At 29.5% G+C, this 25,284-nt stretch overlaps 2 protein-coding genes across 2 annotated transcripts; one reads left to right on the forward strand and one right to left on the reverse strand.

Annotated features, from left to right (window-relative positions):
* The first annotated feature begins 840 nt into the window (after window positions 1-840).
* LOC113872946 lies at window positions 841-4,315 on the forward strand. The gene is made up of 7 exons (XM_027510849.1): window positions 841-1,070; window positions 1,153-1,199; window positions 1,275-1,350; window positions 1,423-1,567; window positions 2,619-2,748; window positions 3,454-3,624; window positions 3,711-4,315. Exons 1-7 carry the CDS (start codon window positions 884-886, stop codon window positions 3,867-3,869), a joined length of 915 nt encoding a protein of 304 aa, XP_027366650.1. The 5' UTR covers window positions 841-883; the 3' UTR covers window positions 3,870-4,315.
* Window positions 4,316-7,739: 3,424 nt separating this feature from the next.
* On the reverse strand, window positions 7,740-10,982 carry LOC113871916 (putative Myb family transcription factor At1g14600). The gene is given in 8 exon segments (XM_027509007.1): window positions 7,740-8,024; window positions 9,427-9,567; window positions 9,612-9,633; window positions 9,635-9,670; window positions 9,880-10,036; window positions 10,510-10,546; window positions 10,695-10,771; window positions 10,856-10,982. Coding segments are annotated over 8 exon segments (882 nt in total).
* Window positions 10,983-25,284: the final 14,302 nt, after the last annotated feature.

Consider the following 25,284-nt stretch of genomic DNA (forward strand, 5'->3'; position numbering starts at 1 on the left):
CATGAATATCACGAGAAATGGAGTTGCAGTGACATAATCCGGTTATACAAAGTAAGATAACCCCAATTTTTACTGTGCGGAAACAATTAGGCAGCTGTAGAATGAAACAGTAGCCTTGGAATCGAATAGGTTTGTCAGCTTCCCCAAACTGTTGTTCCTCAATATCCTCTCTCTCGTTTTACTCTTATACTTGCATTTTTCATTTTATTATTAATGCGTAGGGGCTGCTCAAACATTGGTTAGTTCTGGCTTATATTATACACAATTTCAGAAAATATTACGAAATCAGGTGTCAATAGATATTAGATATTTTGAATGACCAAAAAAAAGATATTTTACTTTGGCTACTTATATTGATGATAAATAATCTCATCTTTCTTTCTGAAAAGAAAAAAATCTGGCATGTTTACACTTTTAAATAAGATAAATTTTCGTAACTTTTTTATTTTTTTACAGATGACGTGTAAATTCAGTAACAAATATAAAATGAAAAATTGTTATGTAGAAAGATTAAAGGCATCACTTTTTTTTATTTAAAATTTTACATAAAAGAATTTTACAGTCTCATCTTTACCTAAAAAAGTATTGACGAACTGGTCTTTAGGAAAAAAATTATATTTTTATCTTTATACTAAAGTTTATTTTTCATATATATTTCAAATTTTTATGTAAATAATTTAAATATAAAAGTTATTTGTAAATCATATCGTATTATTTAGTAAGAAAATGAATTTTTTATAATAGTATAAATCTAAATTTTTTTATGCTTAATCTAAATTTTTTATTTAATTTAAATTTAAATAAAAGAATCAATGTAAGAATTTGTATAAGAAAATTTGGTTTTGGTAAGAAAGAGGGTTTTGGAAGCGACGGAGGGAGAGAAATGGCGGAGGATGGAGCAGGCACAAGAAAACGCGAAGAAGAAGAAGAAGAAGAAGAAGAAGAAGAGAAGGGGATGAGTCCATGGGAGCAACACTCTGCGGTCATAAGCATTCCTCGCTTTGACTACAATGCCCCCTCTTCTCTTCTCCGTTTCTCCCATTCTGGCTTTCTCATCACTTGTTCTATCAGTAACTTCACCACTCCTTCTTCTTTCTCTTTCTCTTTCTCTTCTCTCTTTTTTTATGGCCCCTTTCCAATCTCTCTTTCCAGAACGGGAAAAAAGCGCAACCAAAGAAGCCATCTCTATCCTTCACAAGGTTCGTCCCCATCTACACTATTATTCCTTTTTCTCTATCAAGAAACCAATAATTCTTTCTTTTCTTTTCTTGCAGTTCGTTGATGACTGTTTGGAAAATACTACTTCTAAGAAAAGGAGGATCTCCGCTGAGGAAACCCACTCTGGAGATGGTATTCAGTTTATTGTTTACTTTACTTTTTTGTAGTTTTGAGAGACAGAATGTTTATGAATTCTTATGTCAGGTAAACTTTCTGGTCTTTCTTTGGTTAAGCTGACAAGGAATGGGTTGCTTCTCTTTACGTTTCCCAATAACTCATTGCCTGACACTGTTAATATTGTGTCAAATATCATTCAAGCTGTGGAGTCTGGGAGTGTAAGTGTGCCAGTGTGAGTAAATCAATCAGTTCATGCTTATGTTATTAGTTTTAATGTTTTGTTCACTGTTTAGTATTTCAATGATACCTTGTTCTGTGCTCCCTGCCAATCTTGAAAATTCAAGCCAAGCCTAGATGTTGGTTTAAGAGGGAATCCGTTAATAGAACACTTGTGCTCTGTTTGGTACAGCGGAAGGAAAGTGAGGGAAAGGATAAAAATTTGTGATTTAAATTGTAGGGAAAATGATAGGATGAAACAATTTCAATTTTTGTTTCTTAAAGCATTTTTTTTCTTCTTTCTTTTCATTTTCCCTTCAACCAAGACAAAAAGGTATATGTTATTTTTATTTTCCTTTCTTTTGCTTTTCTTCTTCGGCATCTAAACAGAGCATTAGTGATTGCATTTACTAATTTACCAGTTGACACACACCATGTTCCCTCTTGGTCCTTGTTTTTTGCTTGGCTTGGCTTGCCTGGAACTCCCCCAAGAAAGAATTCCTGCTGTTGAGCTGTCTATTTTCTGTTTATACAATAATTACACGGAAAACCATTCCATGCAACTTCATTGCTATTAGAATTTCTGGGTTTGAGTTTTAGTATGTGATGTTCTTGAAACTTTGGCATTTCTGTTTCTACTTTTCCTGCAGTCTTTGATTGAATGTCTTTTATTCATTTCTACCTTCTACATGTTTGCTATTGATTATGAAAAGGAAATAGCTTGATATGTTATGTATGTGTCAAGTAATGTTGAAGCTTATTTTGCTAGCTTAGGCACCTAGATGAGGCAGGCTTAATGGGGGTCTAATGCCTTGCTGTGGCCCAGGTGGAATGTTTGTGTCACAGCTATATTCATTTTTTCCATGTCCTCTTGACATTTAAGTGTCTAATGGATGCTCAAGTACTCAAGTTATATATTAGAGGGAGCTGAGGTTTCAAACAATTGAACCCTAATTCATCCTTAAACACAGAACCTTCCCAAACTTTCTTTCGCATATTTTTGTTGTCATTTTTTTTATTGTGGTTCTTTTTTTACATGCTTACACTGGGCATATTTTCTGCTGCAGTTGGTGCCATCGCATTTTCCCTATCCAAGCTACCTGTGGTTTGAACGAAAAAGAACTACAAGAAGTAGTATCTGCGCTTGTTAAAAAATTCATGGATGCTAAACAGGACAAACTTGAACGACCTCTAAAGGTTTCATAAAGTATTACCTTTTTGTTGCAATTGAGCCATGCTTTTCATAACCTAATTAACTTATGTTGGACTCTTTCTGCAAGTTTCATCACCTGAGATACATGAACCCCATTCTCCTTCCCCATTGCCAAAGAAGAGTCCATCTTTCAATTAAAATTTCAATACTAGCTGATCTCAGATTGATGGCTGAATGTTTTCTGCCTGTAGCTTCTTACTTACTGATTTCAACATATGTGATGGTAATTGAAGTTGTTAAGATGACCCATATTAGCAAAAAATACGACCAAAATACTTCTCATAAGTCTTGGTCAATCCTCTCCCTTTGAGTTAACTTTTGTGGTTGAATTAAGTCTAGTCCAATTCTATTAGAAATCAGAGTTGATATTTTGTTTTCATTTTCAACCATTACTTATGCATTGTTTGGAATTTTCTTAACTTTGTTATTGAAAACAATTTATTTTTAATTAGATAAGATACAAATAATATCAAAAGTGACTGGATTTACAAATTATGAAATATAACACAGTATTATTTGTAAATGAATTGATTTCTTAAACAAATGTATTTCCAAATAAGTTTCAGGCAAGAATTTCTCTATGAATTTGATGTTTATGTCAGAATTTCAGAGTTAAATTCTATTTAAGTATCGAATTTTTTATGCTTGTTAGTAATCTTACTGGAAGAAAATTATAATTGACCTTGTAGTTTGCTGTTGGGTACAACCGAAGAGGAATTGAAGAGACAAAGTTTGTGAAAGAGAATCCAAATGGTTCTGATGTATTTAGTTTATTGGACCGTAATAAATGTTTTGGGGTAGTTGCTTCTGCAGTCAATCATGTTGTGGAAGATTCAGTAGTGGATCTCAGGTCTCCAGAGGTAAAGATATGGTACTATTGCCTTAAACAAATTATAGCTGTCGGAATTCACATTTATGCATGATCTAAGCCATACATGTGTTGCAGCTCTCAGTTCTTGTTGAGTTTCTGCCCCTTTCTGGAGTACCTAATGGGTCGATGGTGGTTGCTGTCTCTGTCCTCCCCAGAAACCTTATTAGTACAAAGCCTAGACTGTGTGTCAAGGCCCTTACTTCCAATACTATGAAAGGGTCTGTGGCTCAATGAGAGGGACTGGTGCTACTGTTTCATTTCAGAATGCGTGGACAATGTTGCTTTGTCAGGTTTCTTATCTTGGAAATGTCTGGTGGATTTTGTACCAGCTTGCAAATGGAAATTGAAAGAGCCAAAGTGCAATCCCCTCCTAAACCAGCTAGTAATAAGAAATAAAATAACCCACTATTCTGACCCTTTCTATAAAGTACTAGGTGTAGTCACTTTTGCTCCACTCTACCTAATGTGGCTTAATATTAAATGTGATCTGTGAAATCAAGTAGAATACGCTTTATTCAAGTTAAACTTTGATGGCGTTATGCCTTCGTATATTCACTGGTCTCTAATGTTTTAGATAGTGCCGTGTATTGTTTGTTTGGAAAGTAATGCACTGATTTTGCGATATGCTTGATGAAAGAAATCCTGTGGATTAATTCAAATTTTATACTATATGCATTATGGATATATACATTTTGATGATCGATTGAGAAATGCTCATTTAAAAAATCAATATAATTGGTCCCGTCGAAACTTTTGTTGTTTCTTTTTATCTATAAAGTTTTGAATTTGTAGTTAAATATTTACATTTTTAACGTGGCTAATGGCTATTGACATTAGTCCCTATAAAATTTGATCTTATATGTATAATAATTTTAAATTGGGTCCCTAATCTTTGTAAAAATTATTAGGCGTTACTTTAAAAGAAGTTTTATGATTAAGGATTAATTAAAGTTTATTATATAAGTATATGAACCAAATTGAAAATGTATGATACTTATAAATATCAACATATACTTTCACAAAAAGGTATAACTGTCATGTCAATAAGGTAAAGACATTGTTACGACAAACTCTAATGGCAATGACTATTTTAAAATTTCTTTGCACGTATAGAACTCAATCAGAAAAACTTCAGAGATCAAATTAAAATCATATAGTATATATTAGGATCAAATTTATATTTTAGTCTTTTATTGATTAATTCTTTAAGGTAGTGGTTAACAAACAAAAAATTGATAAAAATTTATTCGTAATATACACTAATTTTGTATAGGTAGCCTCATTTATTTATTCATTTATTCATTTATTTTATTAAACTTAAATGCAAATATAAAGAGTTACATTTCAATTAATATATATTAATTTTGACTTCTCATTTTTTACGATGGGGACTTTTCTTGATTGTATCATTCTTAACGTGTCCTGTAACTTATTTTGCATTAAATATCTTATATTTTATTTTATTATTTTCTCAAATATTATTAATTAAATTTAATCATTCCTAACTTATCCAGTAGCTAACATACAAAACTAAGAACTCATAAATTTAAATTTTGACACTGAATTCAATTGATAGATTGTTAACATAACTTATTTTGATAGTTTTACTCTTCAATTTCATATGTTTTATCTCTTTTATTTATTCTTGCTTAATAATTTCAAAAATATTGTCGCTTTAATTTATTCTTATATATCAAACTAAAACTTCTATTCTTAACAGTGAAAATACTATTACACTTTATTCCTTCTCAAAACACGTGGTTGTAATTTTATTTAATAACGGTGATATATACTTTCACTTGATATTTTCACATTTCATAAATTTGAAAAAGTATACGTATAAAGAATGGGAAACATAAATATAAGCTATTGTACAAAGTTTGTAAGCTACTAGTTTGTACATTGACGATCTGTTGAAACAATCGTGAAGAATAATACCGGAGATTTCATAGAGCTATTTCAACAAATGGTTTTACTTGGACGAATTTATTATTTTTTTAAGGTTGTTGTTAACAAAACAAACAAACAAACAAAAATGATAAAGATCATTTAAGTTATTAGACTGTCATTAAATGAAAAGTAGAAAACCTTACCTAACGACTATATAGTAGTATCATCAATATTAGGGTATGTGTCCAATGAAACATGGTAACTATAAAAGTTAGATCAGGCACACCTCTAGCAGCTTGTCAGTTTTGAAAGCAAATAGTAGCTTCTTCTTTTCATTTATGAAGTCCAATCTGCCACCTTTTACTCCTAAAGCATGCTTACACGTCCACAACCTTGGAACCAAAGAAGCAAACAATTAGCATAATGGTATACATCACTTTTGACCAAAATGCCAGCACCCTTAGCTACACTAATAATGCAATTCACAAGAGGACCACATTATAATTTATAATAATATGTGGTAGTTTGCTCCAAGGAATAAAAAACAAGCATTAACGTTGAGATATCCAAAGATGATGTTGCTGCCATAACGATTTTCTTGCTGCAAAGATTATGATCACGTAGTTTTCGTTATTAGTTTATCATTTAAGTTTGAGATGTTTATCAGAGACCACGATGAAAATCTCATGAAGCATTAATTGAAACAATAATTTCATTAATATGTTTTAAAGGTTAATTTAAGTAATTAAAAATGAAAAAATATTATATTTCTATACTTGAAATATATAATTAATATTTTTTTTTAAATATTCTCATTAGTCACTTAAAATTACTAACTAGGATTAAAGATTAAGAAGCAAAAATGAGTATGCTCTACATATGATTCCAGTGTCCAGTTTGCATGCACATCTCATATTTGGAAATCGAAATTATCCCAAAAATGTAATTAATAGATACATACGCCTTGACTGTGGGCTGCATAAAGCTTGCACATACAACACGGCTTTAAATTAATCAAACAATTGAATTTACATCCCAACTCCCAACCAGAAGTTTTTGTTGCATTTTAGTATTTTACAATTTTACCCATTTCTCTGTGGGTTTGAGCCGACATCATGTTGGATCCACAAACAAAAAAACAGTGGAAATATGGAAATAGAACATAAAAAATTAATGTTGCTTGACATCTATGTATACGTTATCTCAAAAAATATAAATATCTTCATGAAGGGACAAAAAAGTACTACTTTGTCAAGAATGATTTCTCACACAACTAGTCACGGAGGCTAACTTGTATTTATTAAAGAAAAAAAAAACATTTTCCTAGTCTCAAGGAAAGTTTTAAAATTCATTTATTTATTTTTTCTTCTTTCTAAATCTTAGCATATTTATCTTATCTTTAATCTATTTTTTAAAATGCTAATGAGATATATATCAACTAAAATAACATAAAAATCATTTATATTTATTGAGATGAATTAATGGAAATCTCTACACTAATAATCCCAAACCCTAATTTAGAGGGTGCTAAGATATTAATATAATCTACTTTGACTACGATTAGTACCCTTAGCACTCTATAAACTTCAACAATCTCCTTTTATTTCTTGAACTACTTATCTAGATCAAGTTTAAACTACTATATTTACAATACCTAATCAGAACTTATCCAATCGATCTCAATAGTTAACCTCGCCCTCCATTTCTAAGCCAACATGTTTGGCAATCAATTCGTTGCATTGTTTTGAACCTACAGTGGAAGCCAAAGCACGATAAACAATAGTTAATTTATATTTAAAGATACTGAGTTGAAAAAGTTCCACTTTTTAGGTGAAGTCTCAAACCATGATTTGATTGTTTGATACTAATTTATTGATTCATACTTTAATTCAGTGATAAAAGAATAAATTATAGATTTACTAATTTTTAAACAATCACCAACATTCCGCCTAAGCAAATCACAACAATTAAGTTAGCATTCCAATAGATATAGTGCCTTTCTCACGGCATTAACCTCTCAAACACTCATTTTTATATTAACTCATATTTTGAAAAAACTAGATGCTATTCAATAGATTAAATATTAACTAACATACTGACTGAAAAGGTACGCAGTAGAAACAAGAAAATTACCAAAATTGTTAACAAAGGGAATGAAGAAAGACCTACACTGGACTATGCCTAAGGTAGATTGATTATACAATGAGCTTAAAATCAACTGCCACATAGAGCTAAAGATAGGTCTAAATTAATTATTTCTTTGACATTGGATGAACTAGAGCAATTCTTGTAGTTGCTAAACCCAGGGCACGAGGAGATAGCTTCACTGATCTCACTGGCCGAAGAAGCATTGCTTCTCTGAGGGGAAGGATTTGGCAATGTAAGCGACAATGACAATTCATACCCTCCTACACCTTCAACCTCTCTATGAGCTGTCTCAGTGTTCTCAAGTACATTAATTGGCTGTGAAGTGGTCTTTCCTTCATTAAATTTAGCAACCTGTCAACAGGTGGAAAACACACATAAGAAATGGTGGCATGGGTACTAGTGTCCACAAAATATTCTCACATTTGGTCACTATTCCTAACACGTACAATGAATATACTAAAAAGAGAAAAAAATGAAGAAAACATGCCAGTAGTTCTTAAATTATGAATATAATGTTCCTAGTCACACCTCACATGCGCTTAATTTTTATAATTTATAATTGATTACAATTGGGCACCTACCACAAGCAGAAGTGATAAAATAGTTGTGCAATGAAAAATATTTCTCATGAAAAATTGTATTTCACTCTAACATTTATGGGTATCACATTATAGAGATTTGGATTTTATAGCGAGGGAAGAACTAGTTCAACCAGTAGTATAGGACCTGTAACTTGAAAAGAAGGATTCGTATAGGTGCAATAAAGGGCACAGATAAATTTCCATTAAAAAAGTCAGAATTTCAATAATTTGAAGGGACCACTGAATGTGAAAAACTGAGAGACAAAGGATCGTATAAATTACAAGCCATGATGACCCTTTCAGCCACAATACAGCCCACGATAAATTTTGGACAATCACAAGGCCCCTAAATTCCCACTAAAATGTTTGAGTCGTACAAGGGGACCAAAAACACCCTAACCACTCCATAAGGCGATTAAATGTTACATAAAGTAATGTACCAATGTTCACGGCTTCACGTTTTCTTATTTTAGCCACTTCATTTTGCACACAAGCGTAGATTTCAAAAAACCAACTTCGTGAGAATAACGGAATAATACGAAAAAAAAAATAAAAAAAATACAGCTGCAAAGTGTAAACAGATCTTTTTTTAACAACGGTGGAACCAAGGAGTCCTAGCTTTCCAAAAGAAGGTAAAAGGAAATAATTTCAAGACAAGATCTTTAATAACAAAGTACAACAAAAGAGTTTCTGGTCTGAACCTGTGAACACGTTAATAATTTAAGATTGTTTAAAATAAAGAAAGAGAAAGAGAAAGCACAGTTCAGCTGAGAAATTAACCAACGGTTTCCCATTTAACACACAACGTGATCCCAAAAGCTGTGCATATTTGACAGGCTAAACGTAAGATCTTACTGAACAAAAGTAGTGTGTTTGGAACTTACACATTGGCCATCTCACATGGCAGTGAAATTAAACACATAGCCAACATAACACTCTACCCAGTACTAGGTATACCCTTTAGTTCAACTTATTTTAAAAATTAATCATTTATTATTATTATTATTATTATTATTATTATTATTATTATTATTATTATCAGATGATAGTAAAACAACTTTAAAAATACAAGTAAATATTTTATAACAAGTATAGGTTTGCAAACATGCATTCAGATAAATAATTATGTACTACAAAAGAAAGAGAGTTTGGTTGAGGAACGTATGGAGCACCTGAAGGAAATCAGATTCTTGGTTAGAAGATCTGAATGAAGTGAGGTTGGGAAAATGTGGTAGCAGAGAGGAATGGGTTTGTGTCTGCCATATTCTTGAAGCTTCACAGAACTCCTTTATTCCTTTGTGCTCAGCCATGGGCTGCAGATAATCATAAAAACAGTACGGATTTGAGACTGCATCACATAATCTTTGGCTGCATTGCAGGCTCTCTGAGATGGAACTCTTCGTCTCGATTCTGGCTCTGAGGAGAGAATCCAAACGAAAAGGAATTTCAAAAGAAAGCAAAAAAGTTAAAGTTTGTTCAGAAACAAAAAATAAAATAAAGTAAAAGATCGAGGGAAAATAAATGCCAATCCTTTTTGTTTCTCTCCCACGCACACCACTCTCTTTTGACGTTTGAAAAGTCTGAAATTATTTCAAGGGAAAACTAAAAAATAAAGCTAAGTTAACCTTTTTGAGGGGAAATTACTGTAGCCGAAGAAGGAATCAGATTCTCTTCCCATTGGTTTCGAACAAGAGTACTCAACACCAATATCATTCACTTCATCAACACACCCATCATCATGATCCTCAAAAGATTGGTTTCTATGTTGGGAGGGTGTCCTACCTGACAAAATACACATACCCCACATTGTCAAAAATAAGGCTTTTACATTAGAGCAATTTAATGCGTTGTGATTTCAACACAAGCCAATAACGAACTTGGTTGTGGATGAACATCACAAAAGAAGTTATGGATTTCATCAAAATGCCCATTAGAGGAAGATTTACAAGGACATTAGCATCTTATTCTTCCTGCACTATTTTGGCATAGAAACGACTAATAAATGTGCAATGCAGTCGCATATTTACCAAACTTGTGTATAAATGCGAGCTCATGGCTTTGTTTTTGAACTTCAAATAAGTACCAAGAGAAGAAACAAGAATCCGCATTGAATGCACAAAGCATGGTCTAAAATTTCCACGTATGACATGGATGACAGACAAATAGAATTACTATATTGAAGAGCCATGATCATCATCAGGGACTAAAAAGAAGGGTTTTTGTTCATGTGTTTTGCAGTAAAGAAGGTTCAGTACCTTGTCTGCCCAAGTCACCTCTCATGCTTCTGTACATCTGGTTTGGATAAAGAGAGAAACCCAATAAAAACACCGAATAAGAAAGTTGAGTGGAGCATGCATCATGAAAATGTTCACTCTATAAAAAAGGAACAAATAAACAGTATCTATGTTTGTAACCGCAGAGAAAAAGAATAAAAAAGAACCTGAAGATGGCTCTTGACGTGTGAAATTGTGAGCCCTTTCACATCCATCAACTGAAGAACAAGCTTAGGGGTAGCCTCTGCAAAAATTATTAAAAAAATGGAAAATTAATTCGAAATTCCTCAGAGTAAAAATAAAATCCAAATTTCCAAACACCACTTACTGTGATGACCACCAAGACTTTCAATGGCATGAACAAAGCAACGGTGCAGCTCAGGCGTCCACCTTAAACGAGGTACCTTCGATCTTATATACTGCCTTACTGCTCCTTCTCTTCCACAACTACCCATTTTCCCTTCTTATCTTCTTACACCAAATATATATCCAAATCCTCGCTGTAGTAAAAAAAATCTTCACTCTCTTCCTCAACACCAAAACTCTAGTCACGTTTGTTTACCCTTCCACCTCCTGTATCGTGTATTATATATGTGTATAAAGCAAAATAGAAAAGTAAGACCCTCTTCTTTTTGCTCCTCACGCAAACAGAAGGAGCAAAAGAGAGAGAGAGAGAGAGAGAGCACAGAATCCTGAGAGTGAGAAAGGAATATCAGAAGAGAAAAGGAAAAGACGAAGATAATATGGGTAGGGGCTCTGCAAATTCCTTAGGAGTCACACACACTGATAATACCTGATGGTGGTTGCTGTACCTTAATTTGAGTTGCCAACGAGAAAAACCAAATATAAAAGGATAGAGAAAGAGAAACTATTCACACCAAAATATATTTATATATATAATAAAAATTGAAATCCCAAAAAGCAGAAACCCAAAACACTTTTACTCAGATAAAAATCACGAGGAGGCTTCTGATCTTGTTTGCACTGACCTTCCACGAAATGATTACACCTATGCCAATGCCAATATAATGGGTACTATCACGGTGTTACAATTACTCAACTGCCTCACTTTGACCTTTGTTTCTCTCTCTCTCTCTCCCTCCTTTTCTCCCTCCATTTTTTCTTTCTCTCTCTAGAAAGACTTGTTCATTAGAGTATGACTCCTGCTACATACGCCAACGTCGTCATGATCACTGTGCAAGACCCCATGAAAAACTTTTCTGATTTTCTTTTGTTATTATTATTATATAGTATATAGTATGTTATGTGAATGTGAATGGATATTGTGTGAATGCGAGATCATTATTGCAAAAATACAATATGACAGATCTGCCCTCAGTACAATGACTGAAAAGACATTGTTGCCCTTTATGTAAGGCCCACACTGTTTCCGCTTTAATCCAATTTGGTTACCTGTGAGCCAAGTAATATGGGGTCTGTGGTGCCATTTGGACGTGCATGGGAAGTTGTACAAACAATATTACTTTCTTACATATTCTATTTTTGTCCTTCTTTTATTTTTCTTTTCCTTTTATATTTGTTCATCTTGCTTCAAAGTTCAAACAAACTATATATGCAGCATGAGAAGCACTTTTATCATTTCAGTATATGTATTTGTCATATACTTCTGGAACGTGTTGATTTTGCCTTTTTTGTTTTCTCATCTCATTTAATAATCATTTCTTTTTCTTAAATGAGTGAATAATTATTTTTTTATATACATAATAATGACAAAACCCACCTCAATTTTTTTCTGGAAAAAATGAAATTTGGTCTTATTTTAATGTTTACAAATTCTTTTCTAGAATAATATAGGTGCTTTTAGGTCAACGAATAAAGCAAAATCATGTGGTACATAGCCAAGATTTTCAAAGGTAGTGGATGGTTGCTAGTTTTTTTTTTTTTTCAAAATAAAAAAAGGATAATAACCTATGGAACATAAACAGCGTTTGGTAAAAAATTATATATATAATAAATACAGGTAATTATGAGGAATATTGTATCACATCTGTTTGTCCTAAAAGAGACTGAAAAACTCAAAATACCTTACGAATTTCTGACTAGACATTTCTGTTAGAGTGGTAGGGAATAGCTTTCTTGTCAAAGGAAAAAAAAATGGAAAAGATAAGTCAAACACACATGCAAATGTGTTAGGATTAGTAGTAAGTGATTAACATTAACATGAGCCAAACGATAAAATCAAACGGAATAAATAATTACAACGAAAGCCAAACAAAGCACACTCGTAAGATAGAAATGGGTACGAAATTTCCCATCCCAAAGTTGACACCAATATAAATCAAATCACTGAACCTCGAAATTACCCCATGAGAAATCAACGGCTGGGATCTTTGGAAGGATCTTTACGTCAACGTGATGAATTCCGTATGTGGAATTTCAACTCTGAACTATTGTCAATCTACACAGCTGGGGTGTGCCATCAAAATCAATCAATCAAGTTTCTTTATTACTGTCTTTATATTTATATTTTATTATCTCTATTTTTTTTAATGAATTTATTGAATATAACAATATTGATTAAACAGTATTTTGTTTACATTAAAGTGAAAATGGTATTAAAAAAAAAGTTAATTGGAGAAAGAAGAAAATTTTAATTTGACGTTGATATATTAAAAAAGAGAAAGAACTTTTGTATAAAATAATTAAGGAGAATTTAATTTATTCCTAAATATGTATTGATTATACATTTTGCAAAACATTGAGAAAGTGTTTCCACTTAAAATGTAAAAGGTTTTTATATAACTGTACATTTAGGATTTTAAATTTATATTTTAATGCTTTTAATATTTTTTTCACTTTATAATTTATTGATTGGAATCCTAAAAATGCATTCCTATAACTTTTATGAATATGTCAATTTTTAAAACTATAGCTCCATACGGTCCTAACAGACCTTAAGCTTAGCTTCTAAAATGAAGAACAGTTCACGATTTAAATTAGTACCCATGATTGCATGCAATAAAATCTTAGAAGAGGGTATAATATGATAAATTAGAAGTTAAAACACATCAATGGCTTCCATTAACTTAAAAAAGCGACCTCCTGAAATCAAATTGGTCCTTAAAAATCATTTGCAGGGAGTGGATTAAGAGGTGCTTGTAACATATATTTATGACCTGGTTTTGGTGAGTATTTAGATAAGTTATTTGAAAATTAATATATAAAAATTAAATTATGAAGTTATATATATATATATATATTTTTTTTTTAATTTATAAAAAAATTACTTTATTTACTATTTAATATTTTTTTATAAAAAATTATTACAAATTGTATTTAAAACCACGTCATTGTAAATTTCATAATTACATAAAGCATAAGTTCTTGTACCACTTCACCAACTCTTTTATTAATCTTGTCATTACATTAAGCATGAGATTATTTGGAATTAAAATTCATGCAGTCATTGCATTCATTATCTAAGTACAAATTTATATATATTTAATTAACTTTGTTAATATTAAAAATTTGGTTAAAATGTATCATTTTTTTTATGACTACAAAAAGTTTGTAGTTCACATAATTTATAAATGGAGCATCTTGGGTTTGTTGAGGGATAAGATTTGAATTTAGTCCCTACTTATTACATAATCTTGTAATGAATAATTCAATTAAAATACTAATAAATTATTAAAATTTAATAAACTGAAATTACATATATAAATTAAAGCAGAAAAAAATTGTAACATTAGTGTAGGACTGAATTAAGCTTAAGCTTTATTATGCATGTATGGGCCATTGTGGGCAAGTCCTTGAAGATGTACATGATGTAAGAAATAGTAGCATTGTTTTAATGTTGCTGAGGATTTAATTTTACACACATGACAGTGTATATATATATATATATATACAGTGTGATGTAGAAGAGGGAGTGTGGAGAAAGAATCGGTAATAGTGGTACGGATTAGAATCATAAATGGGATATTTAATTTGGGTACTGAGGCAGCTGACCATTTATAACAGAGGAAGGAAACAAAATGGCATTCTCAGCTAATCAGAAGGAATTGTTCTAAAAGATGCCAGAAACTGCAGACTTGTGAGGGGTATTACAAGCCAAAGCCAAAAGCAAAAGGAATAGAGAGTGGAGAGAATTAACAACACACACACTCTCTCTCTTCCATCTGATCCTGTCAGTATGATAATGATGGAATTGGCAGAAGGTAAAGGAAAGGAATGCTGGAAATTCCTGCACAAATGGAATGATGGGTTATGAAACAGTCCAAACAACATTCAATTTAATACGACCATTACTACTGTTCTCATCTCATAGGCTGCATGAATTCCAACACTCACCCATTCTTTTTATTATTTTAAATTTTTTTATCTTCATTTTTGTAAGTTTGTTTTAAATACCTAAAAAAATCAAATTTTATTTAAAAGGGTATTTATCTTCATAAAAATATAATAAATATTATTTTTTTAAGATATTGTTATTTTAAAAATTAAAATGAATATTTTGAAGGAAGAAGTGGAAAAGAACAGAGCGGAGAGTGGGATGGCTTCGAGGGCGCCGGTACCTTTGGCGTGAGCAGGCAAACGGTAATGTGCCTCGGCATATGCGCTTCCTTCGTCTCTCCTTTTTCTTTTGTGTAGAAAAAACAAACTAAAACCAAAACAAAATCATTGCTCAAGAAACCCAAGATTACAATATAATTTCTTAAATTAAATGTTTTTTTTTTTTTTTCACAGAATAAATAAAACTGAAAGACATTCAAAGAAAATATAGTAAACAAAGTGCTTAATTATTTTATTTTATTTTACTTAAGTTATGTATAATTTTAGTTTCTTAAATATTTATTGAGTTTATCTTTTTTTATTTATTTTACAAAAAAATCAATTTATTCATTTATTAAAATCTTTATTTTCTCTCTATCTGAAACTTTAAATTTTATGATACACTTAAAATACTCAATAATTTTATAAGTTAATAATAAATATTAATAAATTTCAATTGAATTTGAAGAATCTTATATAATATAAAAATAAAATTGTAAGAGAAAGATTATTATTTTTTACTTTTAATAAAATTTAAATTTCCATTTAATAGATTTCAAGTAAAAGAAAGTTTAAAATACAATTGATTCAATTTAAAAAATAATAATAAATGTTAAGGCTTTAAGAAATTTGAGCTCAATTTTAGTGCATCATTAATACATTATCAATTAATCATAATATATTATTAATATACTGTACATTTATCACACAAAAAATAATTTTTATTCATATAATAACTCATGATTAATTAGTATTGTATAATTTTTTATAATATTAATATATTAAAGTTAAATCCTTCCAAGTGTAGAAACACAAATAAGAAAAAAATTTACTAGAAACAATTATTCAATTTTAAAATTTAATAACTTAAAAATTTGAAAAAAAAAACAAAAAGTTACACAAAATTAAAATTGAAAAAAAAAAATAAAAGCCACATAAATCCAAAAAAATATATTAATTTTAATAGATACAAATAAACATAAAAAAAATTAATAAAATGAGTACAAAAATAAAAATTATATATATATATAATAAAGTTTTTACTTTTATAACAGTATTTTTTATTGAAATACAGGTAACAGAGGACTGATATCCTCTGCAATAATTACACTTAATAGTTAATATACTTTTTTTTAATACTTTTGGTTTAAATGATAAATCTTGTTTAAATAAAAATATAAAAAATGTATTAACTATGAAGTGAAATTAATGCAAAAAATGTAAGAAATTCCAGTCCAAATTTAGATCTTCTATGATTGCCTCTTGAGAAAAGCAAAATATCCTTTGATAAAACATAAAATTGATTAACTACAGAATATTATAATTTTTATAATTATTGAATATAAAATCAATACTTAAGATTTCTGTTGCAGAAATAATGCGTTGCAGACAATCCAAATCAAGTAAAGTATCAATATTTAAATAACAAATACAAAATCTTTTTCGAATAAATTTCACATTTTTAGCTTTCATTTCTTCATATCTTGCATGAACAATTTGTTTTAATTAATAATTAATTTATTGATTGTAGTTGTGTTAAGTCTTGTCAATCGCCGAGCTAGCTAGAGGAGCTGGGTAAATTACCTGACATAGACTACTTCTTTACCACTTTTGTTTCTTAAATGTGATTATGACGGTGTTCACTCAAGTTTAATTTTGATAAGACTTTGTTAAACAGCTCACAAGGTCACTGTTTAGTGATTACAAATTAGATTTTATTAAAAAAACTTTGTTTTTTCATGTTATAAAAAGCACATTCATATTTTTTTATAAATAAAAGTTAGATTCTAAAATTAGTTTGTCAGCTTAAAATGAAAAAACTTTTAAATAAAATACTTAAGAAGTGTTTGATGTCATCATAACTCACAACTATAATCTATGAGATGTAAGACTTTATTATATTTGAGTAGAATTAAGAATATATTTTAGACATTAAGAGTACTTTATATCAACTTATAAATATTTTTGTGTATTATTCAAATAACTTTAATAAAGAAAGAGCATTTAAAAATACAAGTCAAAAGTTATTCAACCAAATGAATCGGGCAAATATTCATGTGTTATGCAAATATCTCATTATTTATGTAATTATTTTTTAAAAATGAGAGAGCTTAGAGGAGAGATAAATTTTACACTAATGAAATAAGATTGTTTCAAATTTAATATGTATATTTACTTATTTTAGATATATAATTGTAAATTTATTTATTTTATCTCTCTTTTTTCTTCCACTTTTCTTAAGAATTGAACAAGCATAAATTTTTTTCCCTCCTCTTCCTTTCCTTCAATTAAATTAAATAATGTGTCAAAGAATAGTTGTCAAGCAATGAAAAAAATTATATAATATTTGGCGAAGAAAATTTTAGATTATTTATTTCATCTACAGCGATGCATAAGGTGCAAAAAAAATTTTATTTGAATAGATAAAATGTATTAAAGAAAAAAAAAACTGTACGACTATTTATGAGAGAGTAAGCTGTTTCATACAATAAAAAAATATAATTTAGTTACGTTATTCATGTATGTAAAGTAAAGTTTTAATTCATTGCCTTTTTAATTTTGAATAAGAGATCATATACTTATTTTATTATATGTTTAAAAAACACTATATCGTATATCTTAAAATTATAATACCATTATTTTTTACTTAACAAAATATTTGAATGCTTACACAAATGAAATAAAGCTAGTTGTTGAAGTAATAAAACAATAACTCAAACAAATAATGTTCTAATATTTAAAGTTAGGTTAGTTAAACAGTTCATTGAGACTTTAATTTATAACTAAATTTGCAATATGTAATCTTATTTTTATGCTTTATTAACCTCTTTATCAGTGTGTTAGGTCTCAAAATATATAAATAGAAATACATGGAGATTATAAGTTGTAATAAAAGACATTTTTTCCACTTGGACAGCAGTTTAATCTCATGGAGGGTACATTTTTTCAAACTCTGCCCCTTATTTGCGTTACATCTGAAAAATTTTCCACCTAAGATGAGCTTCTTTTAACCCACTTATGTACCCTCTCTTTTGAGCGATGCTATAAGTCAATCATTTTTAGGACCCAAAAGGCTAAGCCATGCACGTGTTGTTCTTATCAGCACTGTGTGTAATGCATAACCTGCTACGCCCAAAATGCGGTTTGACATTCTTTGGCACAATCACAATTTTGTCAAAAAAGGATGGTGAATCCTCCTTATACACAAAACAAACCCCACGTTCTTTCATATTCTTTCCACACACATCTTCCTTGATTCAAGGACACCTAACAAAACATTCAATTTTTATTACAAAATCCCTGAAAGGAACACTTAAATCAAGGCATGATATAAATCTCCCACCTTTCAATCCCAATTCCATTGCCCAAAAGCATTGTTTAACAATTAAATAATGGCTAATCGATCAAAGGGTGCGTCTAGGTTGTTTGGTTTAGGAATTAGGCAAAAGGCAAATATTTTGACCTCATACTTTGCCCACTTGTTTTGACAATGTGCAAGATAAAGAAAAAGGGACCATTAGACACAATTACATGCGACAAAAGACTTCAAATTTGAACTGCATTATTGAAGAGTAAAAAGGACGTTTGTCTGGTTCTTCGTATTCTGTGTACATTTAATTGTAATAGTTCTCTTAGTAGTTAGTAGAAGGAGTTTATATCATAAAATATTATTTTTAAAAATTATTACATGATAAGACACGTGAACTCGTATGTAGATCAACAGATGTTTCAAGTTCATATATGTTGTGCTTGTAAATGTTCATTATTGTAAAATACAAAGCACTGCGATCAATTTCACGTAATAGTATTAGGGTTGGTAAGATTTAGGATATACGATGCAGCCTCACATCAACTCGACACATTGTATACTGCATCAGTTGACTAACAATGTTCATCGTTATTGTTTGGGACCATTTTTTGTATCACTGTTATGTAATAGAATTTAAATCTATTTGTGTTATAAATTTATGCTATATTTCTGAATTATCTAAAATATGGTTCAAAGTCTTTTATGACTCTAAGATGTTATGGGTCATCAACAATGCCTTTTTCATCTATCACTTTAATTATTGAATAGTAATAAGATGTATTTTGGAATGTTTTATCTTTTGAATTCTGATCACTTCGCAATTGTAAGTTAACTAAATTGATTGAAAAAAAGTTGAGTGTTTTTAGGTAAATCAACCCTTTAAATATAATTAAAAATAGTAAAAAAAATGTATAAAAATTATATCGAAGCCTTTTTTAAAAAATATTAAATATAGTTTGAGATTGTTTGAAAATCAAATAGGAGTTTTGGTCCTCAAATGTTAAATATAAATGCCATTTTATTGTGAAACTATTAGTTGTTATTAAGTTTCTATAATTACGTAATAATTGCATTATGGAAAGGCCCCACAATACATGAGAAAAAGAAAAACCAAAATTGGATAAAGGGAAATTTTGAAAGGGAAATTTTGAAAGAGACACAAAATCAAATCACAGCACCTAATGAGGATCCAAGGAGGAAATGCAGTTAAAGTTTTTCCCTCTAGAAAACTCGTACATGGGGATTGTATGACTTTGAAAAAGCTTGTTAACAGTTTGAGAATTAGAAAAAAAAGAAGAGGAATTCCATTTTTTTATTCACAGTTCAGTAAACATGTGACATCAATGGTTTGTTTGTCATTTAGACAAAAAAAAAAAAAAAAAAAAAAAAAAACCTCATCGTGACTTAGAAAAAAGGTAAAAGGAGTGTGTCATCTTCTTATTAATTAATAATTAAGGGGAAAAAGTCATGTAAAAAAATCGTTTAATTTCACATAATAGATAATATTAAAGGAGGTTTGTTTATCCGAAATGAAATTGATCATATTTCCAAATAATATTAGTCTGAAGGTTTAAAACAGGGAGTGGTGTAAGATGTGCCACAAACTGTATTCCAACGTATTAATTTGATAAAAGAACTCGAATTCTCATAAATAAATAAAAATCCATTGTTGGTGGGATAGCTTAAACAGGCCAACAAATCCCATACTTTTAATAATAACATTAATTGAATAAACAAATATCAATACGTGACAAATTAAAATCTATATGACGAGGGCCTTATCATTAGGTGATCATGAATTACATATTCGAACTTTCTACAGTCAGAGTTACGTGCATAGATAAGATTGAGGAAGACGAATCAAAACAAAACAAAATATTTCGTTCACAAAGCTGAGTCCACCTAATTCCCTATCTTCAAGGATTAAAAAACCAAACACAAAGATGAAGACAATAAAAATGGGACCTATCTCCATTAGTCATCACATATTCCCTAGAATAAAATTGGACTTGTTAGCTAAAAAAAGGAGAAGAATGTATTGCCCAATTGTTTACTTTACCCCACAGAGGTTTTGGTTGACTTCCTTGTCCATGCATTAGTTCATACATACACTATACGTGTGTCATTCTCTCATTATATATTAATTAACAAAGTGGATTATAGATAATGGGCACAAACAACATGCTATTTTTGACCCATCAATTCTAATTATTGCATGCAAAGTCATGTCTATCGTATGTGTGCATTCACACTGCTAGACATCCATCATCGTTTTTTAAAAGAAAAATATTTCTTAAACTATTAAAATAAAATACTTTTAGTGTTCTTTCATTATAATAATAATAATATTATTACGTATTGGAGCAAAGGTAAATATATATTAGTGAAGGAATGGCGTTACATATGCATGCATGCATATGCTCACAGAATCGAAATCGTCTGTAATCTTCAGAAAAATGATAAATTAAGTAAAAAAAAATAGTTTGAGGTTGAGATGACATTAAATAGAATCTCAATATGATATTACACTGGTATCTGTGTCTATATTTATATTAGAAAAAATCTGGATCCAAACATGTAGTTATTCCAATAACAACTTTTATATTTATGTTTCTATTCAATAGATAAAAGCTCTTTTATGTAGTTTGAGTTTTCCTTCACATCTATGTCTACGCACAGGGTTTGACTTTTCCTTAATGTACACAAATAATTTTCAATTGATATATCATTTTTTACTTGGTTATCTCGTGAGGGAAAAAGAATCATGATATAAGGTGGCTTGCTGTTTCGAAAAATGAAATTCAATTTTTAGTATTATCCAATTACTCAAATTCCCTTTCATTTTTAAAAGTAAAATATCAATATTTGATAATGATTTTTAGAGTTAAAAAAAGGGTGGAGATTATAAATGATGTACGCTAATTAACTCCACATCACGATCACATGTGCACTTGCTGTATGAATCCATTGTTTTCCACACATGGGCTATAGCTAATTTGTTCATTGGCATGATCATCATAATTAAAAATCATATCAGCCCCTCACCAAACTCAGGTTAACTAATTACACACACATATTAAGTTTTTTGTTATTATTGAGATTTATGTGATTTGATGAATAAAAAATATTAAATACTATATTTTTTAAGACCATCTATTTATCATTAATTAAAAAAACGTGTGTATGTGTACATGAATAATTATAAGCCCTTCAATCTCTTATATCAATAAATCCTCCTAATTACTAAATGGAGAAGTTATTAATATTTTATATATTTTTAATATAATAAATATATATACTTTTTTAACTTAATTCTTACTTAAAAATAGTGTGAGCTAGAATTGTTAGAAAAAATTGTAAAAGAATATAGCAGTATTTCCCTCGTTACATATATATCAACGATTAAATTATTTCAAAAATAATTTTTACAATAGCAAGAGTTATTGTTTTTAACAATTCTTTTTAAATATTAAACTATCAATTTAATTATTAAATTAATTATTTTAATATAAATCAAAATTTTTTAAAATAATTAAATAAACAAATAACAATTTATCAAACAATTTAATTTTAACATCTAAATAATTTTTAATCATAAATAATTTTGATTATAAAATTAAATTTATATGAATACCTAAATTATCTAAAATATAATATATACGATCAATATAAATCTATAATTTTATTCAATTATTGATAAAATTTAATATTTATAAATAATAATTAAGAAGGATAATTATAATAATAATTACTTTATAAATAAAACAATATTTCCTTTTTTATATGTAAGGAATGACTCAAACAAAAATACTCAATTATTGCGCAAATGAGAATAATAAAAATAGACTATTAAATTTTATTTGAACAATTAAGATAAAATAAAAATACACTTAACCTTTTTTAAATGATAATGCTACTATTAACTTTGGATCTTGATAATTTATATAATTTAAACCAACAAATATCATTTGATTTTTTTAGAAAATACAAACTAACAATTAAATTAAAAACTTCTATCGTATGCATCATGTTTATAACATTTGAAATTAATCTAAAATTATTTAATACTTTATTCGTGTTTGTTAAAATTAACGTAATATATATTTTTAAAATATATAAGATAAGAGTAACTTAATCATGATATTTATTATAAATATCAATGTAATTTATAATGAAATAATTTCATCTTATATATGTAACAAATGATCATTAAAAATATTAAACAGGTTTCTTAGAAAAAAAATATAAAATAAAATATATTTGAATAAAGCATGACACTCTGATTACTTAAGTTTTATTGATACCCTATTGGTTAGTTTTCTTGCAACCTGGTATGTAAAGTTTGTTTTGAACCCCACCACACACTATGTCAAAGTTGATATTTGATAAAAGTCTCGATCACAGCAGCTGTTCTTGCTTAAAAGGCACACTGGAAAGTGCTGCTTAAATCGAAAGAACAAAGACATAATACAATAAATTCAAACTTTTGCGTTTAATCTAATCCAAATTCAATGCCTTGAGAATGTAAAGTCAAGGTGGTAGGTACCCCCTTCTCAATCATTATTCATTCCCTTGACACAAGAAGAAACGTATAGAAAGTCATAATATTCTATTCACTTTGTTTATGTTTTACGTTCCATATATTCTCCTCTTATTCAGGCTAGCAGCTAAAAAGAGATTGGCAAACAGATATATTAATAGGGTTACTTTATTTTAATTCGTCAAATCATAAGCATATCTAAGGATATATATAAAAAACAGTTCTCACACTAGTATAAAATTAAAAAATTTTATATTTAAATTTAAACATTTTATTTAACTTATATCTAACAATTATAATTTATTATTTTATTAATTATTAAGTATAAATTAAATAAAAAACTTATATTGAGTGTAAGAATTTTTAAAATTATATTAGTATAAGAATATCATTCTCCTATATATATATATTTATTTATTTTTTCAATTTATAACCTTATATTTTTCCTCTTGGATATCAGTAAACCCATTAAAATTTAATTTAAAATGAAAAATTTTATAACTAGAGTTAAAACCATGCTTAAAGCCTAAAATTATAGCTAAATAAAATAAAAGTAAAAGGATTTAATGATAAAAAGATATAAATAATCAAATGATATAAAAGTGCATAAAAGAATATGAAACTACAAGAGGTTAAAGAATGATTCATCCTGAAAATAATAACATCAACTAGAGATTGCGAGTGCTGCACCCATTGTGATAAAGCAAACATCCAAATTATTTACAAAATTATCACTTTGCTCAGTTTATTGACATTCAACAATTGATTGGAAATTGATAGTGGGCATGGAAATTTACCTTATTGTTTAATGTTATTATGACGTTTATGGGGTATCTTTGATGTAGTGTTTTTCCATCTTCCGAGTTTTAGTGCAATTTTTCGGATCTTTACATTACATTTTAATTCTTTAAGAGAACATATTGTCCGAAAATAAAATCATTTTTGGCCAGCTACCCTTTGGTGTTTTGTGACTGGGATTACGAGAGAAAGGAATGGAACAAACCAACACATCTACATTGGCATGTGCATGTTGGTCAGTTAGTAATACCACATTATAAAATGCTTTTACTACGTACGAAGGAACACAGTTTAGCCCAGTCACGCATAGGCTAGCAGAAGCCGTTTGCAATATATCATTTCAAGCTGCACAAACTCGTGCTTTCTCAGGAAGTTCATAGTTTCTTTTTCCATTTTCTTTTTGAAATCTGTCTTTGCTTGAGTTGTGGGACTGGGTTCGATTCTTGTTGAAATTTAGCCGTTGTTTAGTTTTAATTTTTTTATTTCTTGTTTTCATTTTCAAATTTTCAAGATACAGAAAATATGTTTGATTTAATATCTTGTTTCTTGCTTCCGAGAAATGAAAATATTGAAAACGTGTTTAGTTTATTTACTTCCATTATCTTGAGACATCCCAATTCACAGTCATTCCTTGCAATCGCCGATCAGGCTTAACAGTTGTGCACAGTTGAAACCCCTTTTTACGTGAGGAACCCTGTTCTTGTCTCCTTACATACCAAAAAACTTCTGGATTATCAATTTATCCCCTTCGTCCCTGTTACTGTCCCTTGTGCCAGGCCGAGCTTGAATGTTATAACTAAATCTAATCTCGGGAATCGTGGTTTCATCAATCCAATTTGGAATTCCATAACATTCTATTTGCCAACTTCTATGCGTATAAAAAGGAAATGAATCCTGCGATAGAAGAAAAAGCTTAAATCTGCACCCCTCTCCTCTCCAACTTTTTGCTAATATAATCTCATGTTTAAATTTAAAATAGAGTTTAACCTTATTAGTTGCAAACCTATTGATACTCTAAAACAGAATATTTAAGCTAAGTTATGATTACAAAAGGGGAAATAAGCACATTTTGGGCGACCAAAGAACATTTTGATTTTCTACAAAAGGTTCTTTTTTCCCCGTGCTCACCAGGAAACTCAATTCAAAGTACAAATTGTTGATATAAACGCTGAGATAAACTGCAATTAAGAAGCATTCATTTTTTTTCCCCTAAGCATTATCATTGAAATTGATTTCATGACAGGATTCGAGAACTTGCCACTTCAAATCCTTTTACTCGTTCCTGAAGATATAATCTATCTATATCTATAGTTAGATTTTTGTTTCAAAAAATTCTGTTAAATCCTTCGCTCTGACACCTTTGGAAATTTTTTGTTCCAGCCTCTATATTAGTTTAAACCTCGTCGAAGTGCCAGGTTTGATCACTAGCTAAGTGTGCTAGAATCGGATCTTGGATCATAGCCAAGGATTTCAAAATTGTCAGCTAAGTGATTAGGGGCATGACCAAGATGCATGCAAAACCAATCAGTTAGTATTTCCCTTTATGAAATGTTAACAAGAAATTTTATTTCTTCCAAGTAGAAAGTAGAAACAT

This window comes from Abrus precatorius, unplaced genomic scaffold (assembly GCF_003935025.1).
Source record: "Abrus precatorius isolate BTA unplaced genomic scaffold, Abrus_2018 Scaffold7, whole genome shotgun sequence".
In the NCBI taxonomy this organism is placed as follows: Eukaryota; Viridiplantae; Streptophyta; class Magnoliopsida; order Fabales; family Fabaceae; genus Abrus; species Abrus precatorius.